Source organism: Equus przewalskii, chromosome 25 (assembly GCF_037783145.1).
Source record: "Equus przewalskii isolate Varuska chromosome 25, EquPr2, whole genome shotgun sequence".
NCBI lineage: Eukaryota > Metazoa > Chordata > Mammalia > Perissodactyla > Equidae > Equus > Equus przewalskii.
Window position 1 is genome coordinate 8,296,898 of NC_091855.1, and position 26,831 is coordinate 8,323,728.

Genomic DNA, 26,831 nt, shown 5'->3' on the forward strand with positions numbered 1-26,831 from the left:
TGCAAATTCGCCAGAAAAAAACCTTAGAGCCAGGGCACTTATGAAAAATTCACTACAATGCTGTCTCTTACTGGAGATTCCCTTTTCCTCTCCCAAAGCCGGTCAGTTGCGCTCTGCAGCTTTGATGCAGGGTTGATGTGTTACTCATTTAGAAATGCCTCCAAAGCCATTCGTAGAACTTGGGTGAGTCGGTCTAGAAGTAGCTCCCAGCTTAACATTGCCTTAAAGCAATAGCCAAATTACTCATTAACTTTAAATGTTGTGTCTGTTCTTTGAATTATTTCCAAAAGATAATCTGCATCCTCATTGTAATACGTCTTCAATTGAACTTTATGTCTGTAGATTGTAGGGACTGTGGAGTCTTGCTGTAAGCAGAAAGATCTTTCTCAGTCTGGGGATAAGAATGCATCAGCTTTGTAGAAGAGGAGAAGAGCTGCTACAAAGTCTCGCTGGAACAGGTCTGCAGTCCAGAGGGGAGCATATTTGTTTTGCAATAACAGTAATGATTATGATTATAAAGCTCTTGAAATAGAGAATACAAATTATCATCTGATATTAGAAAATTAGAAAACTAACTGGAACTGAAACTTTGGTTAGTGTGTTTTGGGTATCAAATTCAGTTTTGTAACCCTTGCTTGGTAATCACTTCCCAGAACGAAAATGCTCCTTACCAGGTCAAGGTCATGACCCTGTGATATCAAGAAATGCCTAGGCCGGCAGCTGGCCTAGGAGCCCTCCTGACTCCTTGAACCCTCTAGATTCCTCCCGTACCTAGGGTCAAGGAGCTGTCGCAGCTGCTGTTTTGGCTGCCATTTCATTCCTGTTCAATTGCCAGTCTGAGCTGTGTGAGCAAGGCACCATCTCGGCATCCAGGGCAGGCAGCTGGCTGCCCAGTATGCTGCAGCTCCCCCAGGGGCCAGAGCCCCAGGAGCAGACGGTCACGGCAGCTGAAGTGGCAGTGGAGGTGGTGATGATGATGTGGATAATAATAGGAATCATAGTTGCTAACATTTATTGAACACTCACTGTGTGCCAGGGGCTGTTGGAAATTCTTAGCTTAAATCATTTAATCCTCACACAGCTGTGAGTTTAGTTGTCTTATTATCCCCATTTTTCAACCGAGAGTTTTGAGAAAGAGAAAATAAATACAGCACGGTGAGCTGTTTTTGCATCTCAGGCATCCTGCCTCCAGAGCTCACAGTCTCACCACCGCCCTGTACTTCCTCTTGGTAACACCAGGGATGTGGGCACTGGGCACAAGGTCTCCTGGGGTCAGCTATAGTAAGATGTGATGTACTAAGAACAGTAGGTTCTGTTTGTTGAAATTCTTTTCTGGGCCTGATGCTGCACAAGTGACTTTGCTTCTGGTTTAATGCTCACACGGTCACTGTAGTTGTAGGTGTTATTACCCAGATTGACAAATCGGGAAACCACCTGCCCCTTAAAAAATGGTGTGTTTCATTTAAAAGTCCACTAGTAGCAAATGACAGAAAACAACCGCGCAAAAAAAGGAGAAGTGAAAATAAGGGTTCAGAGATACAGGTGGTGTCGCATGGAACCCAAGGGCAGAAATTGGCCAGGACCCTCCGGGGATCTGAAACTGCAAAGACAAGAGTAACCCGTGTAGTTTCCTTCTCAGCTCCTTTGTGCTCCCTGATATCTTGTCTCTTCCTCAGTCTATGTTTCTGCTTCATTTTTCTCCCTCATCTGTCTGTCTGTCCATCTGTGCTTCCATCCAGGCTTTTGCCACTCTGTTATACCAAGACATTTCACATATTCACACTACAGAGGCAGCCTCAATTCCCTAATTCATGTTTCCTCAGTTCCTGCACACAGCACAGCCTAACTTAAAACCTCTTTATGTCAGTTCCGGGTTTCTGGGAAAGAGACAATGGCCCAGCCTGGTCCACTAGCCTTGTGCAGGATGTCCAGCGTTTACCCATGTGACCATGCCAGGGCAAGTGTCTGAGAAAGGGATCCATGAGCTGAGCAGACACCTCCAAAGGTGTCCACCCCAGAGACCCTAAGGGATCTGTGCTTATTCTACAGTCACCCCCCTTAGGCGATGTCATCTTGGCACAGCTACCATCTTGGTGCATCATTTTCATCAACCCAGGTGTTTTGTCTCTAACTTTTCTTCGTGCAGCTTTACCTCCTAGAGAACAATCCTATGAGGGGCTTTAAGGAATGCACACTGCTTTTACTGACAGCTGCTATCAGTTCAGGGGTATTTTTATCCCTTTTTGCCTGGGGAAGTAACAGCCCTGGGCCGACAGTAGCCAGGGCAGACTTGGCCCAGGCCACAGGAGGTTAAGGGAGCCGGGAAGGTGACAGCAGGAATTCTATTATTAATCGGGCCCAGCTTCTCAGCCTCCTGTAACTCACACTGTGGGACAAAGGCATTTCTGGGTTACTTTTATTCCCTCAGGTGTTCTTCACTCCTTGTTAGTGACCTGCATTTGTGGTTGGTTGAATCAGAGACAAAAGAGGTACCAGGGGTAAAGGTCCAGACCACTTGGCTTTTGAACTGGGGCTCAACCTCCTCCGGGACCCTAGGCTTCCTGCCATGCAGGTCTGGAAGGATCTGCCTTAGAGGAGCCAGAGGCCTCAGGAAGCTGTGCGGGTGTCCAGGCTCAGTTTTTTGGAAATTGGACTTTAGAAAAACTGGCATGGCTATCTACACAGGTTTCAATACATGAAGGGTCGTTTTTGTCATCACTGCCTCTTCCCTGCCCCAGAAGTGACTCACGGCAACCTTAGCCCATTGTGCGGTGCCTCCCTAAAGGCGGGGATCTCAGCAGGTGCTTCCTCTAGTTGCACAGCAGTGAGTTTGGGAAGCATGAGTTGGTGTTTGTCAAGGACACAGGGAGACCAGCTCTTAAACAGCACCGACTGAGAGTGGCGTCGTAGGCGGAGGTCATCTTCTGCCTCCTTCCAGAACTTCAAATGCACGTCTCTGCTTTGTAAAGGGCGTTTGCTAAAGGTAGAAGGTTTCTTTCAGGTTGATGGAATTCATTCCTGGGAGTAAAATTTAGCTGGAGTGATTTGTTTTTGTAGCTGATGTTATTTTATTATAGGTGGTAGGTGCCAACACTTACTGGAGTCTGTTTCAAGCCAAGCCCCATAACTGCCACCTGTTTAAGCCCAGACTCTGGGCCTGTAATTATGGCAGAGACCAATAGGTGAGTGATCCTGTGTATTAATAGGACTCAGGCCCCACAGTTCTCAGTGGGTGACCTCGGGATGGGGTGAAAGGAAGCACCCTAACCAGGCTTTCGCTTTGTCTACCGACACTTGTTTTTGAAAGTAGCAGTATGTGGTACAACGACGCCCCACACTCAGCGGCCTCAGCACTTGGGATTGGCCTCGCTTTGCAGTCGCTACACCCTGCCCCACAGCTGACCCTTCAGCTGTTCATTCACCTTGATACCTGGCCCCCCATCCCCACTCCAGCCTGACTCGTGCTTCTGCACCCTTCAAGGCTGGGGCATCGGCTCCCCTTAGAAGCTTCCCCCAAATCCCACCCCAGCCCCCAGGCTTCTCAGCTGCCCCTGCTCTGTGACCCCTCCACAGTACTTAGCACACCGGGGGGATGTGCTCTCTGTACATGTCTGTGGGCTTCCTGAGAGCAGATGTGGGGCCTCATTCGTTTTATGACGCTTGGTCCCTACCCAAGGCCTGGCATGGTGTTTTCGGTAAACTTTCCTTCTTAAGAACCTTAAAGGAAGCATCCCTGAAAGCCTCAGTAGGAAGCACCAGGAGAGCTTGCATCCTGGAACCCAGCCCCAGGGCTTCACCTAACCCAGAGCTGACTGAGTCTCATTTTGGATGTCATTCCAACAAGCCTGATGGCCTGGTTACTCCAGGTATCGAATGACCACTAAGGGAGAAGGTGGTTACTAGTGGCCCTTAATAATGGGCAGCAAGGGCTGTGAATGTCCCTCTTTCTATAGCTGCTTCCCTACTCCCACTTCCTGAGCAGTTGCCCTCTAAGACAGTCTCAAAACTGCGCCTTTCCAATGTCCCATCTTTCATCTTGCAGATGAAAATTAGAAAAATATGTGACTTTGGCTTGTTTCTAATTATAAAAGTAATACTCATCAGAGCAACTGAAAAGTATAAAGAAATAAATGCCCTCCCAGAGCCCACAACTGAAAGCTGACTTGTCACTGTATAGGTATTTTTTTCGTCCTTTCTGTGCATGTCTGCATCTTTGTCTATGACTGAAATCATTCTGCACATTCACATTTATGATTTTTTTTTTTTAACTGAAAATATCTTCATCATCACAGCCAGCAGCAGCAGCAGACATTTCTGTTTATGGCACACTTTCTAGAAGCCTCACCTGAGGACATGCATAATGAAAATTTATTGCTGATGATAGCGCGTCACTCACCTCACTCACCCTCGCTCCCACCACCACCCAATGATGAGTGGATCTTTGCTTAAAGCTGGAGATTTTTGTCATTTATCTCCTTCTCTGCAAAAGAAATCTTGGAGAAATTGCTGCCAAATTTCAACTGCTTCTGCAGCCAACATTTTAAAAATAGGATGAGGAGAGGTGTGTGTAAGCAGAGGGTCTCCGCACAGCAAAAACATTTTGCCAGCTGATAAACGTTTTTATTTTTCTACCCTGTGACATTATTTTAGGTCTTTGGTAGGATGGGCCATTGCTTTTTGTTAAATCGTCACTGTATCTCTGCTGGCTTGTTTCCCCTTCCTGCTTGCTTCCAGAGTTGCACGTAGCCCAAGGGAGGGAGTGGTACCCACTGTTCTAGGTGGTGGCAGACACAGGTTAAATGAGACTCTGAGTGAAAAACTCATATTTTTGCAGTTCTGAAGCTTTTGACCTCCTGGCTGTGCCTCACAGGTGCCTCTGCATTATCTGAGAATCTGCCTCCAGGGCTGGGGGTGGGGCCCAGAAAGAGGACAATGGGCAGGACTAGAAGGCAATGTTTTCACCCTGCAGATCTGGGATTTAGTCCAGATGGGAGATATGAGAATGATTTTGGGGAGAACTAGAAACAGGTGAAGTTTCCCTTCAAATGCCCTCATCTTTCTGATGCCGACTGCCTTAGACACTTGCCAAGTGCGCTGACTTCCAGCAGCCGAAGGAAGAGCCACTTACCTGCTGAACCAGTTCCAGTGATCGGGTCTTTCAAGCTGTTGGGATTTCTGGACTGCCAGTCACAGCCATGAGGAAGGGGAACAGGCCCATTAACAAAAATAGGGCTGGGTTCGGGGTGGCTTACCACCCGAGTCTTCCTTAGGGCCCCCCCTTGGCTACCCCTCCAGAGGAACACAGGATCAGCATAACAACTTCCTGTTCGATGCAGCTCTTTGATGTGTCTCCATTGCACACTCCTCCCCCGACCCCACTGCCAACCTGTGCGTTCCACTGGAGTCCTACCCATGTAGAGTACTCGGAACACTGTTGCTCGCTGAAGCTTATCCACCCAACTCTGCCCCTCCGCTTGTCTGTCACACTCAAATAAAGGCTGCTAGCATAGTCAGACGGCCCACTGTGTTTAGTTTTCTCTTGGCTTAAATTGTTGAGGCTGAATAGTTGTTTTGTTATTGTTGTTTGGTTTGTGTGTGTCTGAATGTTGCCATTCCATCTTCACTCTTAAATTCTTGCTTCTCCTTAGTAGAGAGAGACGTTTCATAGATCCAGGGGATTTTTTTTTCCTTCTAATTAAAGTTTTACTTAAAATCAGGAATAGGAGGCTATAAGTTGTACTGCCTTCTGATCGGATGGGCCTTGTTGCACTAGAGATGAATCAGAGGTAAACAAAATATGCACAGTCGCTGTCTGCCAGTCAGCCCTGAATGCGTGGCAACACTGAACAAAGCTGCTGGCACTTAAAACCACAAACAAAGATGGGTTCTGTGTAGACACATCCTTTGTGAATTGGTAAAATATCAGTTTCCTTACAAAATGACCTGCTACCCCCAAAAGGATGATTACCAGCCCTGACCACACTCATCCTGCAGGTCCTGGCTCACACATCACTTGCTCAGAGAAACCTCCCCAGAACCCCAAACAGATGACCAGATGTCATTGCTTCCTCCACTTTTCCATCCCAGGATTTACCAGAATTTGTAAATTTGCTTGTTTATAAGACTTCTTATTTTTTTAAAGTCATGTGTATGTCCCAGACCATACTCTATTTGAGTAGAGGCTGTGACTGTTTATGCCTGTTCCACTCACTGTTAGGTCCCCAGTACCTATTTTAGCACCTGGCTAACCAAGGACTTAATAGATGTTAGTAGGAGGAAGGGAGGAAATCCACTGATCTTAGAGGTTCCTGAAACAAAGTGTTTTGCACTGTCAATCTCAGAGACTTCACTTTTTAATTGAGACTCAAGCATTTCTTTCATTAAGCAGTCCTAATTTCCGCAGCGCTTTATTCACACCGCTTGTGCAGTACTTAGTACATGGTAGCTTGGTACATCAGTAGCTTTTTTTTTTTTTTTTAAAGATTTTATTTTTCCTTTTTCTCCCCAACGCCCCCCGGTACATAGTTGTATATTCTAAGTTGTGTGTCCCTCTAGTTGTGGCGTGTGGGACACCACCCCAGCGTGGCTTGATGAGCAGTGCCATGTCCGCACCCAGGATCTGAACCAACGAAACACCGGGCCGCCTGCAGTGGAGCTCGCGAACCTAACCACTTGGCCACGGGGCCAGCCCCTCAGTAGCTTTTTTAAGAACCTATTTCAACCTGCTGGATTGGCATTCCTTCCGGGCGGAGATGGCATCTCTCTTGTCTTTTCGTTCCCAGTCCTGACTCAGGAGTCTTCTGCTGGGCTGAATGGTGTTTCTAACACTGAGGCTACTCGGAGGCTGGCGTTAGACTGCTGTTTGGCTGACTTGTCTAAAGTGTTCTCCTTCTGTGATGCTCTCTGCCCAGGTGTGGGGACCTGTCGGCTGTCCCTTACTTTCTGTGATTAACCCTGCATGTTCCAGGCGAAAGGCCTGTACCTTTTGATTTATGTGGCTTTCTTCCAATTTATAAAACTTTATGATTTAGGTAGGGATAGCATCATCATCCTCATTATTACTAATGTTGTACGTCCCCAAGAGTTAAGCTCAAGATTCCATGGTGCAGAGCTAGAACTACAACCAAAGCCTTCTGGTACTGTCTCTACTTTTGTTTACTTCAGAAATTCAAGGCTGGTTGCAGTTACTTAAGGGAGATCCAGATGTTATTCCCCCGCTCCATTCCAGGGATCTCATTCCACCCTACCCGACCCACCCTGCTTTGCCCAGACCCCCTATCAGGATGTCTCCTTGAGTACTTCCGTTGACACTCGCTCCTCACCACGCCACAGTCCAAGGTAATATGATGCTGACTGACTGAACTCTAGGCTGATTGCTACACCACGTTGGATCCTCTCTTGTGTTTGTATCCAGGATCGTCTGTTTTTTGTGATGGAGTTTGTGAATGGGGGCGACTTGATGTTTCACATTCAGAAGTCTCGTCGTTTTGATGAAGCACGAGCTCGTTTCTATGCTGCAGAAATCATTTCGGCACTTATGTTCCTGCATGAGAAAGGAATCATCTATAGGTGAGTTTGGGCTACTGGTCACCCCTGTTATCATTCATCCCCTGCCCATTCTCGGGGCTTAATCCATCCTTCCATTTGTTGTGGTAATCATCTGAAATCTTTTTGGAATTAAATTCACAAAAGTTTGAGTGTCTCTTAGAATAAGTGAATAACATAGTGATTAACATTGTCTGCAAACCACAACTTGCCCCTGTGTGGTATTCATAAAGTAGGCTTGACAGGCTCGGAAGAGACTGTACATGAAATCGGGGGGCCTGTTATGGCCAAACCCTGCAAGGTGCTGAACACACCGTTGTTCTCTTTTGTCTGTTTTAACATTGGGAGTGCTCCATTCCATTTTAGGAATGCATGCTAAACTGAGAGTGTGGATAGCTGTTGGCCTACATCGCTGTAATAAGACTCAGGGTCGGATGGGTGGCAGATCACCAGTCAGGGAGCTAAGAGGTAAACTGTCGATGAGCAGTGTCCTGCTTGATGACTTTTAGCATTTGTAGCCCCTCCCAAATATTATTTCATGCCATTTCATGACACATAATCTGTTGATCAGAATATGCTGGCGTTTAAGTGAGCTTGAAATCTCAGAGCTCAAGGGCTCTCAGGTGAAACTTTAGTCAGACACAGGTTGAGTAAGATTGAAAATGTAATAGTGAGTGTTAGACAGTGTTTATTCTTAAATTTTCCCTTTTTTCCCTGTTGTCAATATCTTCCTCCTCTTTAAATCACATTATAGCTTAGCTGCCACATATACTGTTTTTCCTCGTAAGTTGCGATTGTTGCCTTCCTTTAAAAAAATTCTTCCTTTTATATTAGCAGCATGAATGTCGAAGTAAACAATTTCCTGATGGAAATTTGCTATGTATTAGCCTTGCTAAATGCTGTTCCTTTTGTGAGCTCGTGACATCATTATTAAAGTGTAGAAGGGCTTTAAAAACAGTCAATCTTCTTAAATACCCTGGGAGTCAAAATGGGAAGAGGGGAGTGAGACTGGTGAAGGACGCAGCAGGACTGGTCGAGGATGCCAGGAAGAAGGGGGAACAAAAGTGGGTCACAGGCACCATACAGAAGTGTCTTCTAGTTAGTTCTCAATGCAGATCCCTGAAACCTCGATGAGATGTAGCCCTTTTGTCACGGCCCCAGCTGTGCAGTGGAGAAGGGGCGCAGAGCGGGGAGCCAGGCTGGACACCCAGCAGCGGGAGTCGTCCACTGGAAAGTCGGCAGGAAGCTCCGCTCTGCTCATTCCTGAGTCTGGAGCTGCCACACGTTGCTGTAGATGGCCTGTGCTTTGAGCTTCCCTGGCCAGGCTCTCCAGTTCTCCTGCACTCCAGCATGGAGTGTCTCCTGTCTCCGCATCCTGCCTGGCGCATGATTGGCGGTGGTGCCAGTACTGTCTCTGATAGGGGAGGGAGGTCCATGCTCGTGATAGGCTCAGACTCTGGGCAGTGAGCTCTGCCTTTTTTCTCCTCCCTGTGATTTATCCATCCATCTCTGCTCTGTTTGCCCCAGAGAGAGCCTTCCCCACATTTAATTTTGAAGAATAATCGCTTCCCTACTTACAGAGACTTCTGCTCTAAATCAAAATGACAATTAACAATGGCAACAAGAGCCAGACTGTTATAGGCCCAGCACTTTCTCTGCATTTCTCCCGTATTCCTCCTAACTATTATGATGTAACAGTAATATTATTCGTGTTATTTAGATGAATAACTGAGTCTTAGAAAGGCTTAGGAACCAGACTACTAACTGATAGTGAAGCCAACATTCAAACTATGTGGTTAACCACTGGCCTACACTGTCTCCTCAGGAGAGACTTGCAGACTTGAGTACCACTAAAGAGTAGGCTTCTTCTTCCTCTTCCGGTGATAGGGCGACTTTAATTCATGAAAATGAGACAGAGTGGGTGTCTTAGTCCATTGGGGCTTTATAACAAAACACCACAGACTGGATCACTTGTAAACAACAGAAATGTCTTCCTCATAGTTCTGGAGACTGGAAGTCTGAGAACCAGGCACCAGCAAATTCAGTGTCTGGCGATGGCCGTCTTTTCCCCATGTCTGCACATGGCAGAAGGAGCTAGGGAGCTCTCTGGAGCCTCTTTTGTAAGGGCAGTGATTCAATTCATGAGGCTTCCACGCTCATGACCTAAGCACCTCTCAAAGGCCCACCTCCTAACACCATCATCGTTGGGGGATGAATTTCAACGTAGGAATTTTGGGATGTCACAAACATTCAGACCATAGCAGTGGGGCAAAGCAGTGAGGTGTACATTTGTTTTCTTGAATACTCAGCCTTCCGTGAAGCACCACGGTACGCTGATGCTGGGAAACAAGCTTGACTTCCCGTGCAGTATGTGACTGCCTCTGCGTCTGCTTGTTTCATTTGTCTTGAAATACGGAAGAGGGACACTGTAACCTGATGTCGTTTCAGTATCAGCTCACATCTTGAGAAGTTTTATTTCAATTCTTGGTATCTGTGTTTCAATTCTGAGAATTTTTTTTAATTTCCTCTTCGACTTAAATCCCACGTGCAGGCTCTAACTGATTTGGTTAACTGAAGGGAACACATTTAATTAGGATGTATTCAAATGCTATTTTTATCCTGTGGATTTATTTCACAGGATAATTTAATTCCGTTCAAGTTACTGGCCTGAGAGCAGAGTCTTAAGGGTAAGCCTTTGAAAGCCAAATCCTTGGAATTCACACGCAGTAAAGGGCACATTTGGGCACCAAGGGTGTGCATTTGATCTGGAGGCACTTGAGGGAAACTTGGGAGCGTCAGACAGCCTCATTTATCATATGCTTTTCTGGGACGTCCTTTGTCAGGGCTAGAGTGACCTTCCTGGATGGTGCCTCTGACCTGTCCAAACAGAGTTGTTCATGTTTGTTTGTTTGGGAGTTTTTTTCAGGGGAGGTGTTTATTTTCCAGCGAGTAGCAAAGATGGTACCATGCACAAGTCATTGTCCAGCAGGACTGTAGAAGGTAGTACTGTAGGCTCCCTCTGATGTTATTTTCTTCTCTCTCATAACCAACTCTGCCTTACGTGAGAAGAGATAAGCCAGTTACATTTTTGTGCTTTCCCGCTTGTGTTCTGACCCCAATTCTCAGATGTGTTCACTTGCATTTCATGGAGGAACATAAGCCCAGTTCCCTGGAGATGCAGCAAGAGAAACGTTTGCCCCTTTGCCTTTGGTTGGAAGGTCTGGAGCCTGCCTTGGCCCAGAGACCAGGAAGAGAGGGCTGGAATGTTAGCAGTCAATGAGTCACTTTGCTACAGGAAAAAAGACCATTCATTCTTTTATCCTGGGTTTGTTGGCTGATTGGGAGCCCAGATAGTGCTCATGAATAATTTACATGGGCATTGACTCTTTTCCAGAGTCAAGCCCTACAGAAAAGTTAGGGAAACAAAGCGGGCTGCATCCCATTTACCTGCCTGCCAGCATTGCAGGCCCCATTTTCTATCGTTTCATAAGCTGTATTAAAGGGGAATTCAACCGTCATTGACATTTCAACCCCAAACTCCTAAAGCCAGCCAGCACACATTGAATTTGCTGTTTTTGACGAATTGTGGCATGTATCTAAAATATATTGAGTGAGGAAGAATTTATAGAAGTGCATAGTTTAAATTTTGAATCTTCCTTACCATGTTACACTTGAACACACAGCACATTTCAACATGTTCTTTTCAACTCATGCATCTGACCACTTTGTGCCATATGCAGTTCTTGGCATGCTGGGTTTGGGGGTGTGTGATAAGCAATATTTAGTCCTGAAGCTCCAATTGCTTACTATGATCATTTGCTTTCCCATTTTCCAGGTGTGGAGCTGGCCCACAGAGGCTGACTTATATTCGTATACTTATGTAGCACAGTAACTTTTAAAGAAAATTACCTTTGATTCCTCTTCGAATTGAGAGAACAATCTCTACCTAATATGACTTTTTTTAAAATTCAGAATTTGGGAAGATTAGCAATATCCCTCTAGGATAAGATCTGTTAAGCTAGTTTCTGAACACAACTCTTAGATCCACATGAATATACCAATCTCTAGTATCATCTGACTCTTGTTTCTCAAGGATATCATAAGGGACCATCAGGTGCCTGTCTGACTCCAGATAGCTGTGTGATCTGGAGTTAGATGAGCGTGGCTTTGCTCGGAGAGCCCGTGGTAAGGTTGCCTCTGTGAGAATTGCTTCCGTGTCTAAGAATTCACTAGTCATCAGTCTCCAGATCAATTTGTGTGTTGGGTCAGTGATGAATATCACATCCTTGAGGCATTGCTCTTTGATATCTACCTCTTCCCCTCTTGAAACCTGTGATAACAGCTGTCTGATTCCCATCTCTTGGGACCTTTCTTGCTCCTAAGTATTTCTTATCAGAAGACTTTCAGAGTCCCCAAATGTCTTTAATTTGAGCCTGGAATTTTGGACTCTTACTGTTACCTCACCTATATTGGAATTCAGTTCCATAGTTATATTTATTCTACTCACTCTAGTGGGAAAAATCTTTTTATATAAGGATAAAAGCCAAATTTAGGAGCTCTGTTTTCCCTTTCCCATCTGATAACATCATTCCTTCTGCTCCAAGAGGTAGGTCTACTGTTTCTTGATCTGCTTGCTGCAAAGACAGCTACAAATTGTCATTTGTTATTTTCGTATAGTCCTGTTTCTTCAGGATGTGCCAGCCATGGGATTCTCAGTATGTTGGTAACTTTCACATCAGATCGTAACTGTGAGCCTTACCCCAGGATTGTTACTGGAACTCTGAACTTTTTACTCATATTCCTACCTCCTCTCTTCTTAGCTTGTCATACTTGCTATGCCAAATGGTGACCTCATTTGGTGCCTGCTCTTCCACTGTCACCAGAAAGTGACTTCTATCCCTGACTCCTAAGATCCTTTTTCAAGGATGTGATGGAGAGCTCAGAGGCTTTCCAGCTTATTAGAATTGCTTGACATTTCCCCCAAATGAAACTCATTGGCCACTTTTCTCCTCCCTCGCACAGCCTTTGTAGATATTTAACAAATGTTTATTGAGCATCAACTCTCTGCCAAGGATATGAACATGGTGAAGAACAGAAACAAAAATACTCTCTTTTGAGAGTGTGATCTAGTGAGGGAGAAAGACATCAATCAAATGACCATACTAATAGAAAATCCCAGCTGTGACCAGTGCTATGAAGAAGAGGAATGCACTGCAGTGAATGAGAACCTCTAATAGGGTGATTTGATCTGGTCAGGGAAAGATGGAAGATTCTCCTAAGGACGTGACTGTTGAGCTGACGTAACTAGTGAAGAGGGAAGGAAGGAGCATTCTACACAGAAGGAATAGCAAATGCAGGTGCCCAGTATCAGGAGGGAGCATTCAAGTTCAAGAGCTTTTAAAGAAGGCCAGTGTGGTTGGAGTTTAAGAGACATATCTTCCCACAATTGGCATTTCATTATCCTAGAGTGTTCAGTGTCAACTGATGACTTCAAGATTTTATTAGGCACTCCTTGTAAATAATTTATTTAAAAGTTAGGTAAGACTGGTTGTGTTGCCAATCCCTGGGGGAACCATCCATTCACAGTGAGTTCCTTGAGTCCTGTTCTATGTGTTTATGTTCAACAATGGAATTATAAAGTATTAGAGCCAGATGAGAGCTCCAAGATTACCTCATGCCAAGTTCTCTTTACAGATGAGGGAATTCGAGTCTGAAATGTCCAAACAGCAAATTGCTTCTCGGAGTGGATGTTTTCTTAGGATGGCTCACTTGCAATTTGTTTTCCATCTCCAGAAAAAAAATCACCATTAGAAATGTTTCAATCTTCAATTTACTGTTGACATGAAGAGCTAATCAGGACATGTGGAGGCATTCGATACTGTTCACTGCATTTCCACGAGGACATTCTGGCTGAGCTCAGAACGTATTTACTGAGCTCCCACTTGTGTTAGGAGGTAGAGATACAAAATGAGTAGATGTGGTGTCTGCCCTCTGAGGCTCTTTCTATGGGGCGGGAGAGATGGCGCATAACAAGTCTTGGCAGACAAGGTCCAAGATAGGAGTATGTTCATAGATGTTAGTTCATATCAGGGGACTGGATGAGATTACCCAACAAGGATAGAGAGCCAACAACAGACCCCTAGGGAACCAGGGCCCATGAGAAATCTTCCTAAATTTGGCTCCAGGGCATAAAAAAATGGATACAGTGCATCATTTAAAGTAAGCGTCCCCAAAGTGGAATTCTGTTTAAAATATAATGCTCTAATAGAATAGCAAAAGATCACTTATTTTAAGGTAAGTTTGAGAGGCAGCATGTATTCTTTCAACTGAAAGAATACTGAGCATGGTTTTCAGAAGACCTGGGTGCTAGACCCAGCCCTGCTCCTTGCTGGTCCTGGGGATGTGGGGAGGTTGCTGAATGCTCTGAGATTGTTTGCCCATCTGCACAGTGGGGGCACCGCTGACGCAGCTTCCCTGTAGGGTATTGGTGAAGCTCAAATCAGATGGAAGTGAAAATGTGAAAGCCCTTTGAAACATCCATGTCAATATAAGAGGTTGTTCTTTGCATCCATGGTATCAGCTGATTTGGGTTTTCTTTATAGCACAGGCTTGAGTTGAAATTATCCTCAAAATGCTTCCTCAGGAATAGGGACTTCACAGAAATTGGAGTTTTAGCTTGTAACATCAACTCTCTGAAGACCAACATTTTTATAATAAACTAAGTCTGGTTGTACTTTTCTTTCAAATCAAATCATTTTCTTTGCATTTTGGCAGTATCTTGAAATTGTGTGTAGTTAATATACTTACCATCAATCCTTAAGATAGTTTTCTTAGGAAGCCCTGGAGCACATGGGACAGATTCTAAAACTTGAAGACTATACTCTTGCATTTTGTTTAAATTTCAACTGTACATCTAATGTTTGGTGAAGCAGTTGAACTTATTTTGAGTTTACTTTTTCCAGTATTGAAGCAAAAGTTTGGTGGTTCACTTGAGGGAAGATTCAAGAACCTTTCAGACCATTAGTAGGGTGGATATCTTGGCGCCTTAGTCCCAGTAATGCAGTTTCTCAAATGACTCAGATTAATGGCAGAAAGAAATTTCAACCCTGGAACATTTTGATTGTTTTTCTGTACTTCATTTGTTAAATCAGAACACTCGTCCTGGCATATCTCATCAGTGTTTGACCTTTTGCATCAAGAAAGGCTGTGGTTATTTGGAACAAATTGATAAATGTGGTAATGGATTTCACTGGCTAATGAAATCAGACCACCAGCTTCTCTCTTCTCCCCACCAAATTGACCAAGCGACCTATTGCTTCATTGTAATTAAACACAATCCTGGGTTTTTTGCTAAGCAATAAAAATACACTCAGTTGATCTTTAGGTACCAGATGAACAGCAGCATTTGTAAAAAATGATTCAATGGTACAGCTCAACAAATGCTTATGAAATGCCTACTCAGTGCAAAACAACGCTGTGTGTCAGGCCATCAGAGTGTAAAAGAAGAATAGAGAAAGGGCCTGCCCTCAAGCCAGCGGTGTTTGTTCATTCCTTTAACAAATACATGTTGAAGACCTTCTGTGCGCCTGGCACTGTTCTAAGCTCTGGCAGAACACAGGGAATAAAGTAGACAGACCCTCCACCCGCAGTGAGCTGCAGTTCTGGCGCTGTAGTCAGACAAACAAAAGTAAATACGTTGAATGTTGTGGTGATAAATTCCATGGAGAAAAAGCTGGGGAGGGGGAAAATAAAGTTTGGGGAGAATGGTTTTACTATTTTTCACAGAAGATTAAGAAAAGACATATGAGGGGCTGGCCCCGTGGCAGAGTGGTTAAGTTTGCACACTATCCTTCGGCGGGCCAGGGTTTCACTGGTTCGGATCCTGGGCGCAGACAAGCCATGCTGAGGTGGCGCCCCACATACCACAACTAGAAGGACCCACAACTAAAAATATACAACTATGTACCAGGGGGCTTTGGGGAGAAAAAGGAAAAATAAAATCTTTAAAGAAAAAGAAAAGACATTTGAGCAGATGAGAAGAGACCTCAAGACGTGAGGAAGCAGGCTCCATGTGAATATTGGGGGCAGAGAATTCCAGGCAGTAGGAAAGGCAAGGATGAAGCCTTGGGGAGGAGAGTGACCTGGAGGTCAAGGAGTGGCAGAGAGAACAGTGGGCCAGAGCAGGGTGCACTGGGGCAGAGGGGAGGGAGATGACCAAGCTCTCTCACCTTGATACTGCAAGATCGAGTAACAGCCGCCTGTGTTGGTATTTATGTCATAAGGTTAAACACCTCTGTAAGAAGTTTTTATCTATTTAATTTTAACTTCTGATGACATCTCTCCGAGGTAAGTGATGTTGTCCTTATTTTACAGATAGGGAAGCTTGAGGCTCTGGAAGTAAAATAACTCGCTCAAAGTCACACAGTATGCGGTGAAATTCTACACTCCCAGCTTTGTTTTGAATCCATGAAGGTGCAAGTTCCCTCAACCCACAGGCCTTCACATGTGCGTTTCCTTTGGCCTGGAGCACTTTCTCCTTGGCCAGGCTAACTCCTGCTAACCCTTGCGGCCTCAGCTTAGTCGTCACCTCCTCTGGAAACTTTTCCTAGACTCTCCTACCCCCAGCCTCGATCTCTGTCGGGTGCCCGTCCTCTCCGCCCCCATAGCATCCTCTAATCCCCTTACCTTAGCACTTTCACTGTCCTGGGCCTCTCCATTTGGCCCCCTCATGAGGGCAGGGACCATGCCTAGCCCACTGTCCATGCCCAGCATTCTACTGGTTCAAACCTATGATTTGATCAGAATTGAAAGAAGTGTTTTTTATAAATGAAAGCCTTTTGAGAATTTTCTCTGATCTACTGAAAAAAAGGTTTGAGCATCCATAATAGTATTTTTCAAATGATAATTCTAATTCTTGAAGAATTTTTAAATTTTGGATTTTCATTTTGATGATAATTATTCTTTTACCCACTATAAAGGCACAATGTCTTCCTTGCAATTGTAATTCTTAATGAAGGATGTTTCATAGGAACAGAGCTGTCATTGGTTTTTTTTTTGGTTTTTTTTTTTTTCTTTGCTGGGAAACATTCCCCCTGAGCTAACATCTGTTGCCAATCTTCCTCTCCTTTTTTTTCCCCCTCCTCAAAGCCCCGGCACATAGTTGTATGTTCTAGTTGTAAGCACTTCTAGTTCTTCTGTGTGAGCCACCACCACCGCATAGCTACTGACACACAAGTGGTGTGATTCTGTGACCAGGAATTGAACCTGGGCCACCGAAGTGTCGTGTGCAAACTTTAACCACTAGGCTGTCAGGGCTGCCTCATGTTTCTTCAAATGTTCTTTTCAAAGGGGCTGTACAGTACTTGGGTTTGAGAAACAGTGGGGGTCTCTGCTGTGGTTCCTTTGCCTCATTTCTACACTTGATGACTTAGATTCATAGCATTTGCAGCAAATTTAAGTTGTGTACCTTTTTTGCTTAGGGCGATGCTAGTAGTCTGTCTCATTACATTAGATTACATTAGATCTGTCTGCTATAGTCAGAGGACTTCAACAATTATTGATTCCAATTTTTATGCCTTTCTACTAAACACAAAGGTAGTAACTTCTCCAAGATCATTTTTGTAAACTGGTCATTGCTTTGTAAGTTCCCAAACCCACCATGTATGTTTTGTGCATATGACTGTGGTAGAAAGCCGATGATTTCACTCTTCCACAGTTCTGTGTAAGTTATTAAATAACGTGAGCACCCTGAAGTTATTAAGGGGCTGCACCTAGTTTGAACTAGGCTGTACAAAAATGTTCTTCTCATGAAAATATATATATATGTAGTCCTCATGGGGTATATATTCATTAGTGAGAATAATGATTTTCCTTTGTGCTTTTTACTTTTTAAGTAAAATTTATTGTTGCTTCTCTAGTTACAAAAATAACACATAGTAACTGTTGAAAATTTAAAATACAAAAAGTAAAAATTAACCTGTAGTTTTACCACTGAAAGAGAATCACTTTTCTTTCCATGTATTTCCTTAAAATTTTTAAATGTATTTATTTAAAAAAGAAAATTGAGGGGGCTGGCCCCATGGCCAAGTGGTTAAGTTCACACTCTCTGCTTCGGCGGCCCAGGGTTTCTCCAGTTCTGATCCTGGGCGCGAACATGGCACCACTTGTCAGGCCACGTTGAGACGGCATCCCACATGCCACAACTGGAATGACCCACAACAGAAAAATATACAACTATATACTAGGTGATTTGGGGAGAAAAAAAGCAGAAAAAAAGAAGAAAATTGGCAACAGTTGTTAGCTCAGGTGCCGATCTTTAAAAAAAAAAAAAAAGAAAAGAAAATTGAAGTCATACTATATATACATTTTTTAACCTGATTTTTTTTCTTTTTGCTATGTCATGACCATTTTCCCCTATCGTGAAAATCAATTACATTCTCTTTTAGACCATATTAGTGATGCAGAGTGGTCTGTCAGAATCTACTTAATTTATAGTACGTTTAAGTTGATTTACTATTATTGGTAATGATGTATTTATATCCTTGTACACACCTACTTGAATCAATCTTTGATTCTTTCCCTAGGACAGATTCCTGAAGGTATTACTGCTAAGTCCAAAAGCATGCATATTGTAACAACTTTTCTCCCCAGGGTTGGAGTGACTTGGGTTCCCGTCTTGCTTTGCCTCTTCTCAGCTGTGGAATTTTGAGCAAGTTATTGAACCCCTCTGAGCCTTGGTTTCTTCACTGATAAAATGGAGATCCTAGAAATGCACACTTGAGCGTGGTTGTTGGAATTGAATAGGGGTGCACATGAAAAGCCTGTAGCCTAGAGCCTGGTATGTAATACATGCTTAGTAATGTTTGCTTTTTGAACATCCTTTGGAAAACCGCATCAAAGCACGTGTTCTAATGATGGGGGTTGGTGTCGTCTTTCCAGTTCCCTTCTCCCCATAGATCTTAAGTATATAATTTGATACATTTTGACAAGTACACAACTGTGTAATCGACACTTCAAATAATATATAGAACACGTCTATCATCTCAGAAAGTTTCCTAGTGCTCCTTCCAGTTAATCCCTAGCCACCCCCATAGGGAACCAGTGATGATTCTGTACGGATATTATAGGATATGAATACCCACGTTAGGATCCTGAAGGTAAAATCCCTTCTCAGTAACATTCTTGTGAGTCTAAGAGGATGGGTTCTTTACGGTGACTACGTCAGTGCAGTAGTGGTCGTGGTCAGAAGAAACTCCCTGAAAGAAGACCCCATTCCCTCAGGCACTTTACTCTCTGTAGGGAAAATAGTTCGAGGAGATAAACATCAGCACATCAACAGTGGTGTCTGAGGTAATGTCGGTGGTTTTATTTTCTTTTTGATGCTTTTAGTGCTTTTCAAATGTTCTATATTGAACAAATATTGCCTCTTTAATAATTAAAAATGTTATTTTCAAAAAAAGATTTCATACGTGATGTTTAATTTACCCCAGTACAAGTTTTTCAACATGATAATGTCAAAAATAGGTAACCTGCTGCTGTACCAGTTAAGTTCTGTCAAGCCTTGACCTTCAGGCTGTGATCACTGCTTGTCCCTGAATGCCAGCTCGGCTGATGTCCTGCAGCCACTGTCTTAGTCTGCTTGGGCTGCCATTACAAATGCCATAATCTGGGTAACTTAAACAACAGAAATTTATTTCTCACAGTTCTGGAGGCTGGGATGTCCAAGATCAGGGTACCAGCCAATTTGGTTCGCAGTGAGGGTTCTCATCCTGGCCTGCAGACAGCTGCCTACTGGCTGTATCCTCACATGGTGGGCGAGAGACAGAAAGCAAGCCCTTTAGTGTCTCTTCTTGTAAAGGGCACTAAGCCCGTCATGAGAGCCCCACCCTCGTGACTTTATCTAACTCTAATTACTTCCCAAAGCCCATCTACAAATACGTCATGCTGGGAGCTCAGGGCTTCAACACGTGAATCTGGGGGAGGTGCAAGCATTCAGTCCATAACAGTCATTCATTCGCACAGGTATTGAGGTTGTTAGTGTTTCTGTTACATTAAAGCAAAGCACATTGCAGCTACTTGGCTTTGATAGTGCAAAATCTACCTGGAAATGATTTCAGCCCGGAAGGGAACAGCTCCTGCTGGAGTTGAACGCAGTGGACTGACACAAGAGAACAGCTGAGGATTAGATGAAGGCGTTATCATTCTTTAGGCCTAATGAGCCATGGATGTTAGTCTTGGAGCTATGTTTTTCAGGTGTGTTGAGAGCAAATCCTTTTCCTGCATTCCAGGACTTAAGCCTGGCAGGAGAAATGGCTGAGCACAATGTGGTGTTATAATTTGCCTTTTGATAGATAGTCTGAATCGTATACCTGAAGATGGAATTTTTTCCATTATTTTGCAAATTTCAAATTGTACTTAACCAGTAAACTTCCTAAGAAGAAATATAAATTGGTCGGTCAAGGGCCCTTTTACCATTTGGCAAAAATGCTCATATGTAGATGAATTTCTGAGTTCAGTTGCAAAGAGGAGTGAGTAAAAACTGACAGGCAAACTGCCCCACACCCTGGAGATTGACATCATGAGGGATCTGGTTCCAGAGGTGTGTGCATGGTGCATACAATGGGAAGGTGGCAGTTTGGCTGTGTGGCCTTCCATTTCTCCTTCCTTCCTTGTCACGGCTCCTCCAGTCTCGAGAATTACCCATCCAAACCTGCTCTTTCGCATATAAAAATCACTCTTCTACACCATTCTTTATACTTGCATCAAACTTATCGGTCCCATGTCCCTCTGACAAAATTCTGGAGTCTCAGGGTTAGAAGGGAGCTCAAAGTTTTATACCCTTCTCTTTCAAGGCCTGAATAGCTGCTTTGAAGTCATTTTTTCTATACTTAACACCTCCAAACAAAGAATTTGTTTCATCTGCTTTAAGGCATCTGCGGCTTTTGGCAATTTCCCCTTCATGTTGACTCAAACAGTGTCTCCCGGTATCTTCTCTTCATTGGTTCTGGACCACCTTTGAAGAGTAGACTGAAAAAACACAAATCTACAAAAAAGCCTTTCAGATCTTTGAAGACAATCTGGATCTTCCAATCTAGTTTACCTGTCAAATAAGTAAATACTGTTAGCGTGATAATGTTCACTCTGGCTCTCTTTTTGCCGTGAGTGATTTCTGGGCAATCATAAGCCATCCGTGTTACTTTTCATTCTAGATTCTTGAATCATATCCAGTTGACTTGGTACATTCTTCTTCTCTTGTAAAATCAGAAGTGTCTTAACTAGTAATTGGTTAGCTAAACTAATATGAATCGTGGTGTTAGTAGCTCATGTTACCTCTCCCAGAAAAGACTTGGGCTTTAATCAGATTTTGTCAATGTGGAATATAGGGTAGGAAGCATAGTGGGAAGCATTGCTGGCATGATCTCAGAACGGGGTATTCAAAGTTTCCTTTCGTGTGGGTCTCAGAGAATTTAATTCCTGCCTACATTTGTGAGTATGGCTTCAGGCTCCATGTGCACATGAAAACAGAGAAGGTAGTCGTGAATCCCAGAACTAGGGATCCCTGTCCACAGTCCACTCTGAAAAGGTGGATGCTTCTCACTCGAGTCAGTCAGTGCCTCACCCCAGGGTGAACTGCCAAAGATGAGGCCAGGATGAGCACAGGTGTGGGAATGGGGAAGACAAAGACTTGAACACCTTGAGTTAGAGGTACTTGTGGAATTCCTAGTCAAATGATCCACTTCAAAGTTGTAAATAACAGGCTAACCTTTAAGACTAGACTCTAGGATGATCCCATGGCAACAGTGTGAAAATGAGAGAATATTGATTTACAGTCAAGAGCCAGGCTTTGGAGTCCAACTTGGATTTGAAACTTACCTCCATAATGGACTAGTTCTGTGATACTGGATAAACTCTTTAATTTCCCTAAGTCTCAGTTCCCTGATCTACAATGTAGGGATAACAGTACTACATGTCCTATGGGATTATCATGAGAATTTAGTTCATGTGACTTGTTTATCCCAGTGCCTGGTATCAGTTAATGCTCCGCACATGTTATCAGTTAAAAAGAAGAAAAGTGATCCAGGGAAGAAACTTGAACAGTGAAGTCATTTCAGAGGTGAACAGATTCAATAAGGAAATGGTTGCATAAATTATGGTATACCCATTGTGTGGAATATTATGTATCTCGTAAAAGAAAAGTTTAGTTAGATCTACATTTATTGACGTGGGTGGTTTGTTCCTGATAGACAAATCAGTGAAAAAAAGAAGTTAAAGAGTAATATGTATGCTCATTTAAGTCCCATTTTTTTGTAAAAAACAGTGGTGAAAGCCATCTGTGCATAGACATGAGCGTGAAGAAAGTTGTAGAAGAGCAGAAACACAGCAGTTTGAGATGGGGTGGACAGCTATTAATTTCTCATTATCTTCATCTCGTATTACTGATTGTGGTGAGAATGTGTTACTTTTGTGATTTTTGAGTCCAAATTTTTAAAAAGAAATAAGCAAAAGGAGTTGGGGGGTGGGCAGAGGAAGAGGAGCAATCAGTCAGTAAGGTGTGAGAGGGAATGGGCAGACAGGGCAGAGGTGTCATCTGGGGGCTGCAGAATGGAGAGCCGGGAGACTGGCGCTCTTCTCTCGTTTGTCGTGGCTGTATTATGGCTTGGCATCTGGAGCTGTGCTTTTCTTACTCATTTTGATTTGGTATCCCTCAATTTCTGGCACAAGGCATAGCAATATTTATTTCTTCTCTTCATCTCTGTTTTATTTCTAGCATGAGCCAACACTTTTCTAGGGGAATCCACTGGGAGAGATAAGTGATATGAAGATGGGTATAAACACGGTATTGTTTATCGACTAAAGAGCAATGTCAATGTAATTTAATTAGATGAGTTAATGTACACACGATAAAGAGAAATGTTTAGCTTTTCTAAAAAGATTACAGTGAAAGCTAAATCCAGCCTCCCAATTCCTTTTTCTCAAGGCAACTGGTTACCCACTTCTCGTATGTCCTTTCAGAAATGGTTTATACATACACAAGCCCTGTGTCTGAAGTGTTCCCTGTCGAAGAACAAATGCTGCTATGGGAGACACTTAAAGAAGAGCTTTTTCCTAAACCATTACAAAGACCGCTCTGAACTCCTATAAAAGGTAGCAGCTGAGCCTTCTTTTCTTTTGGGAAGGGTCTGTGGGTGAAGATTGAGACCTGCAAAGAATTCTGTTCTTGTTGGAGAAAATGTGCAGGTTTGTTCAGATCAGGTAACAGGCCTATAAAAGTTTATTGTAGTTACACAGCTACAAGGAGAAGTTTATTTCCAGCCCGACGTGTACAGCAGTTGCATCAGTCGTTATTTATAACTGATGAAGAAGCAGCGGCACACAGTCCACCCTGGCTGGCTGAGGCCTGCGGTCATACAGCAGTGGCTTGCTCGTTTACCAGGAGCTCTTCAAAGCCTTGCTCTGCAGGGCACTGGAGCGAGCACTATCAAGGAGGAAAGAACTATGGGTGAGCTCCTATCCTCTGAGAACACGTGGGCGTGCCCAAATCTTGCACGTTAAGCAACAGGGTGTATTGCATCTTAGTTTAATCCAAGCACTGAGAAATTTGCCCCTCCCAAGTTCGCCAGGTAAGGATTTTAACACTCCTTTGACAAAGAAATGGGACTGTGAGCAATAGAGGTAAGCAGGTGACAGTGAGTCATGAAATTCTCCATTTGGAAGAACAGTCTTGTCATCTTGAGTCCTTCCTGAGGTACCTGTGGCTCTTGTGTTGATTCTTGAAAGAAGGAAGACCTTTTTTTTTTTTTTAACTCCTACACGAAAAGATGGAATTGAGAAAAATACACTATGATAGTGAAATTAATTTTACAATTTAATTTGCAGCTAGGGAGAAACTTATTTTGTAGTTTTATTGAGAAACAATCAACATACATAATATCGCTGTATAAGTTTAAAGCATACCGCGTGACGGTTTGATTTACATATATTGTGAAATGATTACTACATTAGGTTCAACTAACATCCATCTTCTCATGTACATACAATAAAAAGAAAGAAAGAGGAAAAAAAAAGTTAAAAATTGTTCTCCTTGTGGTGAGAACTCTCCTAACAACTTTCCTGTGTGTCATACGGCAGTGTTAGCAATGGTACGATACATACCTAGTACTCATTTATCTTATAACTGCAAGTTTGTACCTTTTGACCACCTTTGGGGGGAAATTTTTGACAAGGCAAACCTGAAATCTGAACGCTGTTGGGCTGGCAGCTTTCCTGCCACACTCAGGAGAGGGAGACAGTTCTGACCTAAAGAACACTGAAGTTTTGTTTTCTCGTCTGAACAGACAGGTTCAAACCTGTCAGAGGCAGTAACTGAGTTTCCTTATGACTGACTTATATGTGTGGTAATGATTTTTTTTTCTCCTAAGAATCTGGTTGAGTAATTCAAAAAGTTAAAAAATATCACAAAGAAATAAATGAGAAAAGTTAGCTGAGGTCTGCCACAGATGCCAGGAAGGTACACACAGACTGGAAGAATCTGTGAGGTCTTTGTTTGTTTCTCTCTGTGCAAATACTCAGCCATGCTCCACAGAGCCTGAGTGCCGTATCTGTTCAGCTGCCATTTAAGAAACAGGACTCTGTTCTCGGCAGCTTATTCCTTGGGGTTTCAGAATGTAAAATATGAAGTGTGTATAATCTCAGTTCCCAGCATGTCTTGGCATTGCAGCTTTGGCAGCAAGAATGGGAAAAACTGAAGCTTTTATGGCCAGGAAGACTGAGTGTAATCTTTGTGCTGTGGCACTACCAAAGGAAGTGAATATGTTAAAAAGCTCTTTCCCTCTGAAGCCTGTCTGAGGGCTGCTGTGCTTTGTTCAGTTTGCTGCAGCTATTGTATATTTTTGTGTTCTGTTTTCATCAGAAGAAGGAGGTAGAGTCGAGGCCTTACCACGCAGAGCATTTTCACATCTCACTCGCTCTATAATCCTGAAGGGTGGCCTGTGTCCCACTTTGTGTTGACAGAGTTAACTCTAGAACTGACAACTTACCGAAGGAGCTCAAGATACTGCCATTTCTAAGAATTAATTCTCAAGATGAAAACTCATCAAAGACTTCAAGGGGGCAAGAATTCAATAAAGAGCACGCACTTTCAACAAAAGAAGAATTTCAAGAAATTGCTTTAATTTTGAGTGGGCTTAGACTAACTTGCATAGTGAAGAGGTAGGTCAGGCCCCAGGTCCACTTTGCCCAGAGAAGTCTCAGTGTCCTCCTGTGATCCCCCTTAATAGCACCACCTGTCACTCTCAGGGTCCCATGTTGGATGGTACTTCGCACAGCCACCCTACCAAGAGATATCTGCATTCTACAACTTCTTTTTCTGAGATGGTAAAACCAAAAGAACAAGGGTATTTTTACAAGTTGAGAGGGGTCCCCTCTTTAGGAGGGGAATTCTTCCAGCATTTTCTTTTCATGGACTACAGCCCCCTAGTCCATAAATTGGAAATTTAGTTACTAAACCATGTTTAAGTATACTTTTTCAGCATCAGTCACTGTCTTAGCTTCAAAGACACATTGGGAAAAGTTGTTTTTCCCCTGAGTCCCATATTGTATTTCCTTTGTGTGTTAATTTTAACATATTTACATGAGATATAAAATGTGTCTGTGGTCATAACTTCATGGGTCCACCTTCATCTGTTTATCCAGCATCCATTCAGTCATTCAGTTATTCATGCAACAAATATTCATTGAGACCTACTTTGTGCCTGAGGCTCTAATAGTGACCTAGGAGGCCAGGACCCTGCCTACAGGAAGCAAGTATTCTAGTGTAAACATGTAATGAAGTAAAAGTAATTACCAGCTGTGAAAATTACGTGGAAGGAAATAAATGAGTTTTTTGTTTTTAGTTTTACTCCCTAGAACTGAAGAAAGGGAAGAGGAAAGAGAGACAGACAAACACTTCTTTCTCTACTTCTGTCATTGTTTAATGTCTAAAGTATTTTATCTGGGGTCTCAAACTCAAACACCTTCAGAATGGGGACCACTGGGGACACTCTAATCTCACAGCTCTAACCAAATGGAATTCATGTGTCTATACAACTAAAGTTCAGTTTAAAAAAGAAAGACAGGGGCCAGCCCAGTGGTGCAGTGGTTAAGTTTGCACGTTCCGCTTCAGCGGCCCGGGGTTCGCTGGTTCGGATCCCAGGTGCAGACATGGCACCACTTGGCAAGCCATGCTGTAGTAGGCATCCCACATATAAAGTAGAGGAAGGTGGGCATGGATGTTAGGTCAGGGCCAGTCTTCCTCAGCGAAAAAAAAAGAGGAGGATTGGCAGCAGATGTTAGCTCAGGGCTGATCTTCCTCAAAAAAAACCAATAAAAAGACAGACAAGGAGCCCAAGGCCACACCAGCAGGAAGTATCCACAGGTTGCATTTGACCCTGGGTGCTAATTTACTTCCTTCAAAGCCCCCAGCTGTCCTTTAGCTCCAAATCAGTGCCCACCAGGCCTAGGTCTGCTTCTATTTCAGTAGGTCCCCTTTGGGTCTCTCAGAGAAAATGAAGGCAGTATTAGAATTTTACAGCCACAGTGAGCTCTTCCACCTCACTTTGGAAATATTGAGCTATCCCTCTGCAGTTGGGATGACAGCAAGACTGTGCTCAAGGAAATCCACTGGAAAATCTGAGTTCTAGGAGAAATGTCAGGAATATCATCTTTCCTCATGGAATTTCTATGCGCTACTGTGGTGTTCCTGTGAGTCAGCAGGAGGAACTTCACCACACTGCGGCCTCAGGCCTCAAATCAGTGGGGCTGTGGCAGTATCCCAGGCCAGCCGGGGTGTAGGGGCGTGAGTGGTGTCATGCCAGTCCAGGAATGCGGGCTCCTTCAAGTGTGCAACGCCAACCCACCCAGGCCAAGTTTGAATTCCCTGGGTTCTTGGGTGGGCTCTCTGGAAAGCTCATCTTCCTTTCTTCTTTAGCCAACCCTTGCCACTCTCCCAGCAAGTTTCTCTTCAGTGCCAACAGTGAGTCTCCTAGAGAAGCAGACACTATCCTTATCCTAGACTTGCAGGAAGGGTTGGAGAGGCCATCATCCTTGCCCTGTGGCTCCCTGGTCTCAGAACGAGAAAGAAAAGGAAAAAAGAAACCCTAAGAAGAGGGAACTTGACTGCCTCTTCTTCCTTTTGGCCACGCAGTGACTCTTCCTGAACATTTAATAAAATCCTTTGGTCCTAAAGGGATAGGAAAGCTCCTGCAGGCGGTGGTCTTCCACAAAGCCTCTTATAAGGCATTGGTGTCTTC

General features: G+C 43.6%; 1 protein-coding gene across 1 annotated transcript in view; it reads left to right on the top strand.

Annotated features, from left to right (window-relative positions):
- Positions 1–26,831, top strand: part of PRKCH (protein kinase C eta) — a 213,011-nt gene that overhangs the window by 142,805 nt on the left and 43,375 nt on the right. The window contains exon 10 of the mRNA XM_008529606.2: positions 7,415–7,569. Within this exon, the coding sequence (XP_008527828.1) occupies positions 7,415–7,569 (155 nt within the window). The remainder of the gene's footprint in view (positions 1–7,414; positions 7,570–26,831) is intronic.